The sequence below is a fragment of the Aquarana catesbeiana genome, linkage group LG02, assembly GCF_042186555.1.
Source record: "Aquarana catesbeiana isolate 2022-GZ linkage group LG02, ASM4218655v1, whole genome shotgun sequence".
Taxonomy (NCBI): domain Eukaryota; kingdom Metazoa; phylum Chordata; class Amphibia; order Anura; family Ranidae; genus Aquarana; species Aquarana catesbeiana.
In genome coordinates this window covers 398,384,647-398,402,509 of record NC_133325.1, presented here as the reverse complement: position 1 = coordinate 398,402,509, position 17,863 = coordinate 398,384,647, and the positions used below count along the sequence as shown (strand labels likewise).

Here is a 17,863-nt window from a genome sequence, read left to right as displayed (position 1 = left end):
CGGATATTCTCCTTTGTGGGCACTACAGTCACTAAAGCTCTTGGAACTTTGTCATGATATTTACATTTTGGGAATATATCACTTTTGAATAGACTTTTTGCATCTTGTATTTTCACTTCATTTGGATTTTTATTTACTATTTTTTTATTATTTTTTCCTTTATTTTTCCGATTGGATTGCATTTGTCATTTACTTCTGGAACACGTTGGACTCATCACAAGAGTTGCACAGTTTATATATAGTAGTAGCACCTAGTGGTCATCACTTGCAACTGACCAATATCTCACACTTGTTATTATATGTGAATGTAGTATATGTGTATGGGGTGTTTTCATCACAATTCTTTTGGATTCACAATTTTTTATGGTATTAATCCATCTATGAGTTTGCACTTTTTCAACCTTTGCGTATGGTATATACTTATGGTATTAATCCATTTATGAGTTATTGCACTTTCTCACTCTTTGTGTATGGTATATACTAGTCAATATACTATTCATTATAATATCCTTATCAGTATTTACTGTAACCACTTATATACCCCCCACAAGGTAGCGCCATACCCCCATTTACATTCTGGTACATGCAGAATTAGGCCCCGACTGCTACAACCCTGGCAAACAGATGACACCAGAAGTCTCAGAAAACGTAGCCGCGCTCTTGAACGCCTGTGGCATAAGACTAAGACCCAGGAAGACTTCACACAATATAAATCTGCCCTCCTAAAATTACTACTCCTGCCTTCACGCTGCCAAACAGACCTACTTTATCACACTCATTAACACCTTCTCATCCAGTCCACATCAACTCTTCTCTACCTTCAACACTCTACTCCGTCCTCCACTGCCTCCACCCGCCAACTCAATCACTGCCCAGGAGATTGCCAATCACTTCAAAACTAAGATTGATACAATTCATGAGGAGATCACCAATGCGCAAAAACCTCCCCCATGCAACACCCCATGTCCACAGATACAATCATTACTTCCCTCATTCAACCCTGCTACTATTACTGAGGTTGCTAAACTTTTATCTAACACTCATCTAATCACCTGCCCCCTGGATCCTGTTCCCTCGCAAATGCTACGCTCACCCTCTGACTCGATTCTACACTCTCTAACTCACATTTTCAACCTCTCCCTCTCTTGTGGCATCTTCCCAAACTCTCTAAAACATGCGCTAGTCACCCCCATACTTAAAAAGCCCTCACTGGACCCCACCAATCTCAACAACTTGCGTCCCATCTCCTTACTCTCCTTCTCCTCCAAACTTCTTGAAAGACTGGTCTACAACCAACTAAGCGACCATCTGACCATGAATAAACTTCTTGATCCCCTTCAGTCCGGTTTTCGCCCTCAACACTCCACGGAAACTGCTCTCCTTAAACTCTCAAATGACCTACTAAGGGCTAAAGCCAATGGACACTATTCTGTACTACTTCTCCTGGATCTCTCTGCTGCCTTTGACACAGTGGACCACCCCCTCCTCCTCAAAAAACTCCACTCCTTTGGTCTCCGTGACTGTACTCTTCGCTGGTTCTCATCCTACCTATCCCACCGCTCCTTCAGTGTCACTTACAACTCTACTTCCTCCTCTCCTCTTCCTTTCTCCGTTGGGGTCCCCCAAGGCTCTGTTCTTGGACCTCTCCTTTTCTCAATCTACACCACCTCCCTCGGTCAGTTGATTGCCTCCCACGGCTTTAAATATCATCTCTACGCTGATGACACCCAAATCTATCTCTCCACCCCCCAGCTCTCTCCATCTGTCTCCTCACGCATTACCAACTTACTAGCAGACATATCAGCCTGGATGTCACATCACTTCCTCAAACTCAACCTATCCAAAACCGAGCTCATGATATTTCCTCCCCCAGGTGCCACTTCCCCTGATTTCCCTGTCAATATCAACGGCTCAACTATCAACCCATCTCCCCATGCCAAGGTCCTAGGTGTAATCCTGGACTCTGAACTAACCTTTCGACCCCACATTCTATTACTATCCAAAACTTGCCACCTCAACCTCCACAACATCTCTAAGACACCCCCCTTCCTAACCAATGTCACCACAAAGCTTCTAATCCTCTCCCTGGTCATCTCCCGCCTCGACTATTGCAACTCCCTCCTCATTGGTTTACCTCTAAATAGGCTATCCCCACTTCAGTCTGTCATGAACGCTGCTGCCAGGCTCATCCACCTCACAAACTGCTCAGCGTCTGCTACACCCCTCTGCCAATCCCTCCATTGGCTGCCACTCAGTCACCGAATTAAATTCAAGATACTAACTATAACTTACAAAGCCATCCACAACCTGGCCCCCAGCTACATCTCTAACCTAGTCACAAAATACCAACCTAATCGTTCTATTTGCTCCTCCCAAGACCTCCTGCTCTCAAACTCCCTTGTCACCTCATCCCATGCTCGCCTTCAGGACTTCTCCAGAGCCTCCCCCATCCTCTGGAATGCTCTACCCCAATCCGTCCGATTTTCTCCTACTTTATCCACTTTCAGACGATCCCTGAAAACTCATCTCTTCAGAGAAGCCTATCTGGGCCCCCACCTAACAACTGTACATTTATCTTCTCAATCAGCACATCGCCCACAGTTATTACCTCTTGTATCTCTTGACCTTCCCTCTTAGATTGTAAGCTCTAAGGAGCAGGGCCCTCTGATTCCTACTGTATCAAAGTGTATTGTATTTGTACTGTCTACCCTCAAGTTGTAAAGCGCTATGTAAACTGTTGGCGCTATATAAATCCTCTATAATAATAATAATAAATCTATCCCCTATTTTGTAGACGCTATAACTTTTGCGCAAACCAGTCAATATACGCTTATCGCGATTTTTTTTTACCAAAAATATGTAGAAGAATACATATCGGCCTAAACTGAGGAAAAAATTTGTTTAAAAAAAAAAATTGGATATTTATTATAGCAAAAATTAAAAAATATTGTGTTTTTCAAAATTGTTCCTCTTCTTTTGTTTATAGCTCAATAAATAAAAACCACAGAGGTGATCAAATACCACCAAAAGAAAGCTCTATTTGTGGGGAAAAAATGATAAAAATGTCATTAGAGTGCAGTGTTGTATGACCGCGCAATTGTCATTCAAAGTGCGACAGCGCTGAAAAATGGCCTGGGCAGGAAGGGGGTGAAAGTGCCCAGTATTGAGGTGATTAATATTGTAGCAAAGTGCCATTTCTTCAGTGTTGTCACATGAAAAGATATAGTAAAATATTTACAAAAATGTGAGGGGTGTACTCACTTTTGTGAGATACTGTGTGTGTGTGTATATATATATATATATATATATATATATATATATATATATATATATATATATATATATATATATATATATATATATATACACAGCGGGTAAAATAAGTATTGAACACTTCACCATTTTTGTAGGTGAATATATTTCTAAAGGTGCTATCGACAAGAAATTTTCACATGTCGGTAACAACCCATGAAATGGCATTTTTGGGGTGGTGTGCAGTGCCATTTGACCTCCAAACGTGTGTATTATGGCATCCAAAGAGTTAAATTTTGATCTCATCTGACCATACTATATTCTCCCAGTGTTTCATAGGCTCGTCTAAATGTACAGCAAACTTTAAACAAGCTTCAAAATGCTTTTTCCTCAGCAATGGAGTCTTGTGTGGTGAGCGTGCATTCAGGCCATGGCAGTTGAGTGCATTACTTATTGTTTTCTTTGAAACAATTGTACCTGCTAATTCCAGATCTTTCTCAAGCTCTCCACAAGTGGTCCTTGGCCAACTCTTCTGATAATTATTTTCACTCACAGTTTATGGTGAAATGATGTTCTTTTCACTAACAGATTTTGGTCCCAACAGTGCTCACTGGAGCATTTAGAAGTTTAGAAATTCTTCTGTAACCAATGCCATCATCCAGCTCTTTTACTCATCATGAGATGTTTCTTGTGTGACACCTTGGTAAAGAGACACCTTTTTATAGGCCATCAGTTGAGACTGAACCAGCTGATATTAATTTGCACTGACAAAGGGCAGGATTGCTTTCTACTTGCTGATAGATTTCAGCTGGTGTCTTGGCTTTCCATGCCTTTTTGCACCTCCCTTTTCCTCATGTGTTCAATACCTTTTCCCTGTGTCATTCCATTTTATTACACATAACTTAATTTATGAACGTATTTGTTTTGGTTTCTTTGTATGTATGGATTGCATGGGATGTTACCGACGTGGTGAATCTGTGATGGTAAATCTCCCCAATGGGGACGGCAGATGGCAAAAAAAACTGATGCGGTTTTAGCCATTCCCTATTCTATCCAAAATTGAAAAAAAAAAAAGTTTTAATTTTAGATACATTCTAAGGTGAAAACAGCCACTTCCATAGCACTTTAGGCTGCTAAGGTACATACAGTGGGGAACATTTGTCGATTTTTATTCACAGACAGGCAGCACTTAACAGAAGCACTGCAGAAGTTTTATAATCGTTATGCTTCTTTATTCTTAAATTCCTCCTTCTGCTGTTCAAAAGTAGCAATGCAACAGAATAAAAATCGTGAAATTCTCTTATCTTCATCTTCAGTGGTTACACTTTCACAGACCTGTACAAATCTGTATGCATTTGCTACCCAGGATTACAAGCACGGGGGACACAAATACACATAATAACCGTGACATATATTTTGCTAACTGACAAGGCAACATCACTTGCATCAAACTTTGCTGCTAACTTACTTGATGCATGTTTCTTAGTATCTTTGCATTCATATATTTATTTGTGGGTATTATTAGCAGCTGTTTCACCTAATTAAACCTATTCTCCTATTTTTTTTTTAATTTTATGTTTGCTAGCTCTTTAGATATATCATTAACATAGCATATCATTAACATAGCTTGACCATAAAGGAATAAAGAAATGAATAAAAGAAGGCTGTAGAATAATTTTACACATGCAAATTCAATATTTATTTTTTTCCCAAGAAAGAAACACATAATTTCTTTTACCACAAATGTCTGTAGAGCTCAGAAAGCAATGGTTGAATGAAGGTAACATGGAACAGGGACAGAGTGCTCAAACGGGCTGGTTGAAGGTTTGTTATTAGGGGCATATGTGAAAAGGGTGAGGAAAGGTATAGAGGAAGGTGGTTAGGTTAAAAAAGGTGGCAAAGTAGGTAAAGAGGGGGAAGGGAGAGAAGGGATGGTGGTAGTGTAAAAAGGTCTGGGTCTAACATTTAGCAGGCAACAGTCAAAGGTTGCGGCAGGTATTATGTGATCCAGCGGTCCCATATGTTTTGGCAGTTCATTAAGTTGAATTACATTCAGTTTCTCAAATAGCATACACTAATGCATGCTCAATTTGAATTTGTCTGTGGGGATACTAGACATTTTCCAGTCTTTATCAATGGTCTATTTCATAGCTGTGAACAGTTAAAGTTTTGGTGCAAGTGGGTGGGTGGTTATTCCGGAGAGTTTCCTAAAGATTTATTACAAGAGGGCAATAAAGTGGAGATTATATTTTATATGGAAAGACATATAGGCAGATCCTCCATATGTGACAGTAAGAACTGTTTTCTGGGCAGACCCTAAAACAGTGGGAAAAATATATCAGTAATGCCCAGGCAAAATTGATTGTTCAACCCATGTTTACCATTTGTTTTATGTGGCTAGCCACATGTCTTCTGGTGCTATGGTTTGTCTGACTTCTTCCTTCTATTTTTGAAGAGGGGGGGAGGGGTAAAGTGACACTAATTTTAGAGAAGTATATAGATTTGATTGTACTTGGGGAGTGTAGGGCATTGTTGCAGATGGTTTTAAGGCGGCCTTTATATACGAAGTCTGTGTTTTGAAGAAAGGATGTGGCATCAATTTTCAGTTGCAGGTATTGGAAAATTGTTCCCACCTCAGCAATGTGTAGCCTTGGCACACTGTCCAACTGCTCTTTCTATATCATTGCAGAAAACAGCAGGGGTTGCCAAATACATGCAAATCTAAACTCCCAAATTTAGCCCTAAATAGTGCGGGAAAAAAACAAGTCTCTAACACAGTCTCTGCTACATTTTACTATTTTCTGAGCGTAACCTTTCTTGACCCAGCTACTGCTGTCACTGACCAAGACATTGCAAACTGCCTTATACACATGTAGACAGAAGTGACAGAAACTATCAGCACACAAGTGACTCCATTTATTGCCAGCACTGCCCTCAATGTATGGAGCCCAGTAACTGTAGATAAAGTCAACTTTCTATTGTCTTTATCTCTTACCACCAACTTGTCCACTTGACCCAGTCGCTCTGACTTAAGCCATCCACACGCTGCAAAATGTGGACAGTTTCTGAGGAACCAGCTGAAATTCACTCAGTGGGTGGCCTTGCCAGCCTGCTCTTTTTAGCAAAAGTCAATTATTTTATCAACTCTTGTCGAAGGAGCCTGCTGGAAATTTTTTAGCCGAACAGCTGCATCCAAACGATGCAGCCGCTTTTGGGGTATTTTGACAGCCAATAGCCACAGCAGGAGATTTGTTCATCTGTGATGTATAGCATTCTATTGGATGCACACTGAGCTGCCCATGTGCAGCTCACCGTGTATTTCTGTCACACTGCGGCTCTGCTGGAATGATGGACTCTCATGTGCACATGCTGGATGATGTCATTCCCCAACCAGCCAAGCAAGAGACCGAAAATCTGGTACCTGAGAATACTCTGGGAGAAGATAAGAGCCGCAGAGGAATTTGACTGCCTCATCGCTGGAATGAGGAGGGGAGTATTTCTATACTATATTTCCCCTCTGTTTGGACTGTGCTCCCTTTAAGGGAACAAAAGGGTTAACTCACCTGTCAGAGGAAGTGGGTTTAAAACAAGACAGGAAGTTGTAGGTGGGTGTGGATGGTGAGTAGCTGTGAAAGCGCACGGCAATGTCCTGCCTGGAAACCTACTACCAGGGAAAGTTACCTGTGATACAAATTAAGGACTGTTTAACTGCGACAGCAGTTCTGGCCTCTGCAAGTCGGTGAGACTGATATTTCTTTCTGCTGTTTTTGCTGCTGTGAAGCTGTTTAAGTTTAATAAACCTCCTTTTGATTGAAAAGCCTTTGTCCTGCATCTAGCTGGTTCCCGGAACTTTACAACTGGTGGAGAATGTGGGCAGGACAGAATAACAGGCATAAGAAGAAAAAAAAAAAATATATATATATATATATATATTTGGCATTTGACTTAAAAACTGACATTTAAAGAGACTTTTAAAGCTGTAAAAACCCTGAAAGCTAAACCAATGGTGGAGCTAATTAAACCGCTTTCCCTCGCGGGACGCGCCACTGGGAAGCTAATCAGTGCTTAGCAACCCAGCTGGCGCTACAACAAACTCACCACAAACAGGCGTTGGCTCTGCAGCAAGAAAATACTTGCCTGTTAGTGGCCCAGCTGGCAGTCCAGCAGGCGACCCATGGGATTATGCAGGTTCAGATGACTGCCTTACAAGAAGCAGTGGCTCAGGGGCGTGAGCAAGCGGCTGTTGCCCCTGGAAACCAGGTAACCGTGAGGGTGAGCCATTTTCTGCAGAAGTTGTCCCTGAGTGATGATGTAGAAGCATTTCTTGATACATTTGAGAGACTAGGTCCAGCCAGGTATATCACTACATTAGACCTTACCAAGGGGTATTGGCAAATCCCGTTGACCAAGGCTGCTAGAGAAAAAACTGCTTTTTCTACCCCAGAGGGGAGTTTTCAATACAAAACAATGCCTTTTAAACTACAAACTGCTCCAGCCATGTTCCAGCGAGCAATGGATAGGATTTTACAACCTCACCGGGAATATGCCTCAGTGTACTTGGATGACATCATTTTTAGCAAAGACTTGGAATCACACTTGCCCGAAGGCCAGGCAGTGCTGGACTACTCCCTCTGGAAGGAGGGGTTTACAATAAACCCTGAAAAATGTGCTTTGGGAATGGAGGAGGTGAAATACCTGGGATATATTGTGGGTAGAGGGGTGGTGAAAGCTCAGGGCAGCAAGGTAGAGAAGTGGCCCTGCCCCCTCACAAAAAAGCAGGTACGTTCATTCCTGGGCATGGTGGGATACTACAGGAGGTTTGTACCCAACTTTGCCACATTACTTCATAGACCGATCTGACTAAGGGTCGGAAATCGGTCATGATGGAGTGGAATGCAGACGCTGAGAAGGCTTTTTTTGGAGCTCAAGTCAGCACTGTGCCAACACCCTGTCCTGATATTACCCAATTTTTCAAAAGAGTTTTTTGTTCAGACTGATACTTCCAATGTAGGATTGGGAGTGGTGTTGTCACAGGTTGTTCATGGCGAGGAGCACACCAGTGAAAAACTACGCTATAGTTAAACGAGAGTGTCTGGCCATTAAGTAGGCTCTGTAATCCTTCAGATATTACCTCTTGGGGAGGAAGTTTAGGCTGGTTTCTGACCATGCCCCTTTAACGTGGATGAGACAAGGTAAAGGGACTAATGCCAGGATTACTCGTTGGTTCCTGGCACTACAGAAATTTAAATTTGTAGTGGAGCATAGGCCCGGGAGACTGCATCAAAATGAAGATGCCCTCTCCTGAGTCCATTGTTTTAGCTCCACTGTTGCCTCCACCTCCTTGGTGTTGGGGCACAGGGGGGATATGTACAGGACGCCGTGTCTGGGTCTATATTTCCCCTCTGTTTGGACTGTGTCCCTTTAAGGGAACAAAAGGGTTAACTCACATGTCAGAGGAAGTGGGTTGAAAACAAGACAGGAAGTTGTAGGTGGGTGTAGAGGAGTACCATGTGGATGATGAACGGTGAATGGCTGTAAAAGCGCACGGCAGTGTCCTGCCTGGAAACCTACTAGCAGGGAAAGTTACCTGTGATAGAAATTAAGGACTGTTTAACTGCGACAGCAGTTCTGTGCTCTGCAAGTCGGTGAGACTGATATTTCTTTCTGTTGTTTTTGCTGCTGTGAAGCTGTTTAAGTTTAATAAACCTCCTTTTGATTGAAAAGCCTGTGTCCTGCGATCTAGCTGGTTCCCTGAACTTTACACAGCCTAATCCTCTAGCTGTTATGTATGTCACTTCTCAACTGTCTTCAATCTGGCTTCATGTTATCATGCATCCACACATAAAATTTGTTCTCATAAAAGTGGCAGAAACTTACATTATAGCAAGTCAATTGGCTTTTTGCATCCCCCTTTTTTTTGGCCTTGTAGATCATCCTTCGCTGATGGACTTTCAGTTGACATTTTGGATATTGCCCTCTCTTGTTTTTCTTCAAATGTATCGGACTGCTCTTTTATAGTCATCTTGAGTGATGCTTTCTTCTCTCCCACAGTCCTCTTTATTGGTGTTCTCCCAGCTTAATCCTTGTCCCAACATATTTTTTTATCTGTACTACTTGTCTACTATCCTGACCTGTCTTACCTTGTACTAATCATTTTAATTTGCCTGTTAGCCAAACCATTGGGTATATGTTAGAGGAACCTGGAAAAAAAAAAAAGCTAATCTTTCCATCAACTTTTCTGTTACTACTTTACTTTTCTCTTTCTGTAAATTACTACGTCATACCTACCTGACAAGTTTACTGCCTCAGGGTCTTTTCTTAACTCAAGAAACCACCAATATTTCACCAGTTATCTCTTAAAGTGACAAATGCACAAACCACCTGACCGGTATTTCCTTTACAAGACTAATTTCTACAATCTGTCAGAATGCTATAGCCATCCTTGTCTATCATTTCTACCACTTTTATTCTGCTAGTGCAGATTTACAGTCTCCTCCTCTGCTTGTAAACAATATGAATGAAATACAAATTACTAGGCTTTACCCCCAAAAGCATTTCATTATTATTTTGTATTATTGATTCTTTAAAACAAAAGACTCTGTATTGTGATATGTCTGATATTTATTCAAAATTGTTTGTTTTAAGCATTGCATTTCAACATGTTTGCTAGTATACACAGTATCTCACAAAAGTGAGTACACCCCTCACATTTTTTGTAAATATTTTATTATATCTTTTCATGTGACAAAACTGAAGAAATTACACTTTGCTACAATGTAAAGTAGTGAGTGTACAGCTTGTATAACAGTGAGAATTTGCTGTCCCCTCAAAATAACTCAACACAACCATTAATGTGTAAACCGCTGGCAACAAAGGTGAGTACACCCCTAAGTGAAAATGTCCAAATTGGGCCCAATTAGCCATTTTTCTCCCCGTTGTCATGTGACTCACTAGTGTTACAAGGTCTCAGGTGTGAATGGGGAGCAGGTGTGTTAAATTTGGTGTTATCGCTCTCACTCTCTCATACTGTTTACTAGAAGTTCAACATGGCACCTCATGGCAAAGAACTCTCTGAGGAGCTGAAAAAAAGAATTGTTGCTCTTCATAAAGTTGGCCTAGGCCAGTGACAGCAAACCTTGGCGCCCCAGATATTTTGGATCTACATTTCCCATGATGCTCAACTACACTGCAGAGTGCATGAGCATCATGGGAAATGCAGTTCTAAAACATCTGGGGTGCCAAGGTTTGCCATCACTGGCCTAGGCTATAAGAAGTTTGCCAAGACCCTAAAACTGAGCTGCAGCATGGTGGCCAAGACCATACAGCGGTTTAGCAGGACAGGTTCCACTCAAAACAGGCCTCGCCATGGTCAACCAAAGGAGTTGCGTGCACATGCTCAGCGTCATATCCAGAGGTTGTCTTTGAGAAATAAACGTATAAGTGCTGCCAACATTTCTGCAGGGGGTGGGGGGGTCAGCCTGTCAGTGCTCAGACCATACGCCGCACACGGCATCAAATTGGTTTGCATGGCTGTCGTCCCAGAAGGAAGCCTCTTCTAAAGATGATGCACAAGAAAGACAGCAAACAGTTTGCTGAAGACAGGCAGATTAAGTACATGGATTACTGGAACCATGTCCTGTGGTCTGATGAGACCAAGATAAAAGTATTTGGTTCAGATAGTGTCAAGCGTGTGTGGCAGCAACCAGGTGAGGAGTACAAAGACAAGTGTGTTTTGCCTACAGTCAAGCATGGTGTTGGGAGTGTCATGGTCTGGGGCTGCATGAGTGCTGCCAGAACTGGGGAGCTACAGTTCATTGAGAGAACCATAAATGCCAACGTGTACTGTGACATACTGTAGCAGAGCATGATCCCCCTCCCTTCGGAGACTGGGCCGCAGGGCAGTATTCCAACATAACGACCCCAAACACACCTCCAAGACGACCATTGCCTTGCTAAAGAAGCTGAGGGTAAAGGTGATGGTCTGACCAAGTATGTCTCCAGACCTAATTCCTATTGAGCATCTGTGGGGCATCCTCCAACGGAAGTTGGAGGAGCCCAAGGTCTCTAACATCCACCAGCTCCCTGATGTTGTCATGGAGAAGTGGAAGAGGACTCCAGTGTCAACCTGTGAAGCTCTGGTGAACTCCATGCCCAAGAGGGTTAAGGCAGTGCTGGAAAATAATGGTGGCCACACAAAATATTGACACTTTTGGCCCAATTTGGACATTTTCATTTAGAGGTGTACTCACTTTTGTTGCCGGCGATTTAGACATTAATGGCTGTGTGTTGAGTTATTTTGAGGGGACAGCAAATTTACACTTACTACTTTACATTATAGAAAAGTGTCATTTCTTCAGGGTTGTCACATGACAAGATATAATAAAATATTTACGAAAATGTGAGGGATGTGCTCACTTTTGTGAGATACTGTACATCACGTGTATCATTTTTTTTTTTTTTTTTTTATTGTGCCTGTAATCTTATTTTTAATTTGTTCTATTTTGCACTTCTCCAGCTCTGCTTTATTTGTATATTTTACACATATTCAAGTAAATTTCAAAGTTTTTAAAGCTCCATGTTTTTTTTTGTTTGTTTGTTTAATATACAGGTGCATTTGAGCAGCCTCAAGCTACAAATTCTGCAAGAGGAAAAATGGTTTCTTTACAAAAAAACAATAAATTTGATAATAAGAAACCGAACTTAACAAAACAACAGTGTTCATTCTACAATTACTTTATCAACAGTCCACTCACATCAACTCCTCTGCCAAACTCTGTCAGGAGAAGTGCTATAAGAGACAGCAGTTTGAAACAAGGAGCTTTTAATGTCAGTGAAGCAACCATTGAAAACTATCCACCTTCAGCAGATAACAGGATGCTGGTAGAAACCATTAAAGGAGATTCAAATGAAAGTATGTGTAATGTTGTTCCACTTTTCTATGAAAACAAAAATGATCTTATTGTAGTGGAAGAAGACCAACCTTCTCTTACTGAGATACCTGTGGAAGAAGATGAAGCTGATGACACCATACATTTTACACCTGAACTTTTTGATAATGAGAATAACAACAGTCCTGATCCTGAGGTGCAAAAGAATTGCACTCAATATGAAATGAATACTGGTTGCACGGGGATTATTGCAAGTGGAGGCATCGATAATGTTAAGTTAGCAGTAAGTGAAGAAGGGCTAGAAAATGATTTTAATTCATGCAATATTGACAAAAATAGAAAAAATGAGGATATTTTGAACAGCGAGTGCGTATCTAGTGTTGCACAAGTTAGTTCCTCACATTTTACAAGCAATGCAGAGACAGATCAAATACAGAGAAGTGAGAAAAAAAGAAATAGACTCTCCAGATCTAAGAACAGAGGTTTGTCTTCATTTAATTTTGAATGACTGCACCTTCAATAAACTCGACTGTCAGATTCAAGGACAAGCACTTATTTTTGTTAATTTTTTTTTTTTTGGTGAATGCCACAGGTTTGAATGATCCACTGACTTTTTGGGTAATCCCAGTGCAAGTGGATCTTGCAGTAATAAAAGATTTGGGAAAATTAGGAATGTATTTGTTAATATATATCGTTTTTACACACAAACATTACAATAATCAATGATGAGCCCTATAAATCAGTTAGTCTAAAATGCATCGTTGATACATGACATTTCCAATCTATATTGCTTTTTTCAGTGCAAAATATGGTACCCAGTCATATTTAAAATTATTGTAATCACATTAGCGATGAGATATTGTGTAAATATTTTCTATTGGTTACTGGCATTTTCACTTTAAAAATATTTCCTTTAAGTACTTATGTTCTGTATATTTTAGGTAATCATTTACAGTCAAACTTTGTTGAATGACTTGGTATATATGCCATGTTGGTCTCTCTTCACAACTTTCATTTTTGTGGTTCTAAGGCAGAAAATATCTGAAGTTTGAAATTCAAAAGCTCAAAATCTAAACGTGTCATTTAGGCATTCCTGGGTTATTGACAGGAATTGTTGGGGCTTATTTTTTGTCCAGTACTAAAATAAAAGCCATGGAATAAAAAATACATTTTAAATTTTACACCATTTAAAAAATATTTAACATTAAAAAAGCACTGTCTGCCTCCCTAAATTCAGATATATATAGTATTTTCAATGTGATTAAGTTGCATGGTGATTTATAAGCTTTTTCTTATGTTTTGGGGAGAACTATTACATTTTATGTTGGATAAATTCAACTTCAATATTTTGCTAGTTCATTTTGTGCTGTAGTAGCCACCCTGTGTGTACTGTAAGCCTTCCTATGTCTGGCCAGTTTATTAGTGTTCCTTAGATCAGTCAGCCATCAATCATGCTGGCCATTCAAAACTGCTTTCTGGTATAGAAAATGGGTAGTTATTGTTTTGTACAAACAGCTGTAAAGTTAAAAATAATGTGCAGATAGCTTGTTTATAATATCAGTTAAGAATGGTATAATATATATAAATGTTCTGTCTTGAAACTACATGGTCACTGTATTTTTGTATTTGTAAATTTTTGTATATTATATTCATAAAATATTCAATTTTATGAAGCTAGAAGTACTCTTTCATTAAAATAGTAACATATTATCAGACTTCCCTTTTATTTTTTTATTTTGCCATGGAATTGGGGAATTGTTAATTCTAGGCCTGTCGAATTCTTAGTAACTATAAAAAAAGCGCTAGCATATTTTTGAGCATGGAAGCAAAGGCTTTTTCCCAGCCCAAGTGTTAATTCACAATCGACATCTAGTCAAGGTACATAAATATCAAATTGTGATTGCATTGCAATAGGTTCCTGTCTGGATGTTTTTCTCTGTATTGTAAACTTACCCCTTGGCTATGCCTATTGAGTCAATTGTTGCTATGGAACTGTCAGAAGCTGCAGTACAAAAAGTTAGCGGGCCATAGGCAGACTACTGGTATTTTCAGGAGGTCAACAGTGCCAGCGGAAGTATTTCTCTCATGATGGGTTCAGTCCAATAAAATATAATATTTCAGTTATAAGCAGATTTTAATGGTCCTAATAACCCCCTGGCTTCCTTTAATGCTTGGGGACTATATTGGAAGGATCTTCCGACTGAGGTTCCTAGGAGCCAACTCAGAGGACTACTGCATTCCCAGTAGTCTTAGATTCATTTTAATGGTGACACTATCAGTAACACATGCTCACTTTCCCTATGCTCCCCCTCCACTCCATTTTTTGCTGGGAACAAACAGAGAAAGCCCTCTGTAAGCTCTAAGTTGTAAGTTGAAGCTTATACAGGGATGAGGACTCTTTCCCCACCCCAGTGTGACTGAACAGGGTTCCTGATCAGCCAAGGGGATTGAGTTTCATTCTCCCCATACCTATAGAAGTACCAGGTATTTTCTTTGCTCTCAGCATACAAACAGAGCAAGTGGGGGGGCATTTGTAATGCGAATATGGACCGCAGTAGGGTTGCCTTTACAGGGAATATTTGCATAATCTTATACAATGTGCAAGTTTTAAAACAAGCCTTCCCTGATCTGTGTAGCTGCATGCAACGTTGAACAATTCATCCTAAAGATTTACAACAGAAGCACTGAAGTAATTCTCTAAGCCTTCCCAGCTTAGTTAAGCTAAGCCTTCTCAGTAAAAATTCAAATTACATTGCTTTCATTGAGGTGACATAGATATTATCCAGATAATCTGACCATTGTTGTGACTTGATGACTACTCTATGGAGAAAATGTTTGTACATGATATACTGTATACTTATTTCTTTTTCCGTTTTTTTTTTTTTTTTCACTTTTTTTGTGCAAAATATACTGTATGATCAGTTGCTGCATGCAATTACACAATAATAGATCACCATAGCAGAGCAGTTCTGTAACAGCTCTGTACTGGTCTCCATACTCAGAGGAAGTGTTGTGATGTCCCCTGTGATATTCCTACACTCCCAGTATATACACAACGTGGAAATGTTGTGTTTACATTTGCTGTTACAGCATGCTTCTACAGAGTAGCCTGTACAAATATTGGAAGTGTAGGAGATGATTTTTTTCAGCTCCTGGGCTTAGCACTGGATGATGGCTATCACAGACATCCGATAAATCCAGTGCTTGCACTAGTGGGGGCTCACAGGAGCCACTAAAATGGGACTTTATTTTGAAAAAAAAAACAGAATTGGAATTGCACAGAGCAGGTAAGTATAGACTTGTTTGTTGTTGTTTTCCTTTATAATCACTTTAATAAAAACATTTGCAGATGTACATAGAAGTCTCAGGCACATCCATGAGTGTAGTGTTGGGAGCTCCCAAATAGAATGGCAATTGATGTGCCATGTTGTACCCATATTTGTGTAGATCTAATTGTTTATATCAATAAATGAATGTTTCTACACAGTTTTTTTTTTTTGCTTTTGCTTTGTATTTTTGAATTAGTATTAGTTATTTACATTGATTTCAGCAGATTTACATTTTACCTCTATGTATATGCTGCTATCTCACTGGGTTTATTCCTTAAACATAAAGCTATTTGATGATAAAGCCATTTGACGATAAAGCCATTTGACGATCAACTCTGGTCAATTTGATTAGCTCAGCATGAAAAGAGCATTACTGGAGCATTTCAGTGCCTTGTAGTGCAACTAAAGCAAACAACTATGGGTGGCAAGGCACTATCAAAAGATCTGTTTCTTTATCTGTATGTTAAAGTTGTAGACAGGCACAAGTCAGCAGATGGATACAAAAAAATTCAAAGGCTTTATCAATGCCTAGAAGCACAGTAAAGTCTTATTAACAAGTGGAAGGTATTTCGTACAACACAGACCCTCCCTGGATCAGGACGTCGCTTCAAACTGGATGAAACCAAGAGGCCTACAGTAACTTTGAAGCAGTTGCAGGAATTATGACAAAGAGTGGTCATTGTGTGCATGTGATAACAATATCACAAAGTCTCCACAAATGTGGCTTGTATGGGAGGGTTGCAAGAAAAAAGCCACTCTTCAAGAAAGGCCACATGCAGTTACGACTGAACTTTGCCAAAACACAGCTTAAAGATTCTGAGGCCCTATTGAAACAGGTGTTATGGACAGGTGAGACTAAAATTGAATAATTTGGCCTCAACTCAAAACAATATGTCTGGCAGAAATCCTATACAGCTCACCATCCAAATAACACCATCTTTACAGTAAAGCATGGAGGAGGTAATATCCTATTTTGTGGTGTTTCTCTGCAGCAGGGACTGGAGCACTTGTCAGGATAGAAAAAAAAATGTTTGTCTTCATTTCAGGCTGCAGTGCAACAAAATGTGATTATTTTAAAGTCACCAGAGAGAAACCATGTGGTTTGTGCTGAAACAGAGTAAAACAATAGCCAGAAGACTGAATTGTTGTCCAGTGTAATACTGAAAACCCCTGCATGGAAAATCCTTGTACACTCTTTTGTTTATAATTAAGAGGGAAAAAATGTAAAGTTGGAAAATGTAAGTTGGCAAGTGGGCTGGGTCTTTGTAGCAAAAACCAACTACTTTTAATGAGTTGTGAAATTTCTGCTCCTCTAAATGCCCTGCCTTTTCCCTTGTTTCCTGTTTGAAGTGAATGTGTAAAACATAAGCTCACATACTTATGATTAAAATTTAAAAGCACGCTTGTCACACTAAGTACATTATGGCTGCAGTAAAATATTCTAAGAGGCAAAGTTTAATTATTTAAAAAGACAAGGTTCTGTATCAGTTTGCTAATGCCTAGTTGCACCCTCTCCTATGTTACCTAATAGAATGCTCAGTCTATTAGGTGTATTACTGTGTTTCTTTATCTGTTCATTTTCAAGTTACAGCCTTATAGTTTTTTTGTAGTATGGTTTATGCTCAATAAGTTGTGCAGTTTACAGAGCAGTTGCATCACATTACATCACTCTTTTTTTATATCGACAGAGTAATATAGGCTTGTATTTTTTAAAACTGCATGTCCTAAAGTTTGGGAGGTACACCATTGGTGATCTAATGCAGCACATATAATACTGGGAAAAGTTGAGGAAAACTGCCTGACCGAAATATTTCTTCTCAATATTCTTTATTGAAATCTTTTTTTACGAAGAAAGAGTTAACAGTGAAAATTACATTGAAGCGGGGATGGCCCGCTCCATTTAAAATGTGAATACATGAGAACATATGTATAGATAAAAGAACAGGAACAGGGCAAATTGTAAGTTTCAGCAATAATGAATAGAGTCAAGAGTACTATGAACTGCCCACTCAGGGATACCCGGGGGGGGGGGGGGGGGGAGAAAGAAGGTGAAGAGGAAAGAGTTAGGCTATTTATTGTCAAGGGTATAGTTGTGCAATTTGACCCTTTTAAAGGGCAATCATACTGACCAAAATAATTTTATTTAGATAACAACTAAACTCTGGTGTAAGGAAGATTTAGTATGTGTAAAATATGTGTAAGTTAGGACAGGTTGCAGGAAAGCTGTCAGCATAGTCAGTACACTACTGGGTGAATAGAAGCGTTGATCTCTGGACTGGCCTATGCTGCCAGAAACCAGCTTTATCAATCATAAATCCATCTCCTTCCTAGTCGCATTGGATAGGAGAGGGAAACCTGTCCAACTACATTGCTTTGAAATGCTATATGCAATTG

The 17,863-nt window shown here is 39.9% G+C and overlaps 1 protein-coding gene across 1 annotated transcript in view; it reads left to right on the top strand.

Moving 5' to 3' along the window:
• BRIP1 (BRCA1 interacting DNA helicase 1) overlaps positions 1–13,882 on the top strand; it is a 670,966-nt gene extending 657,084 nt beyond the window's left edge. Inside the window, exon 20 of the mRNA XM_073615255.1 lies at positions 11,861–13,882. Coding sequence (XP_073471356.1) covers positions 11,861–12,648 — 788 coding nt within the window. The 3' untranslated portion in view covers positions 12,649–13,882. The remainder of the gene's footprint in view (positions 1–11,860) is intronic.
• Positions 13,883–17,863: the final 3,981 nt, after the last annotated feature.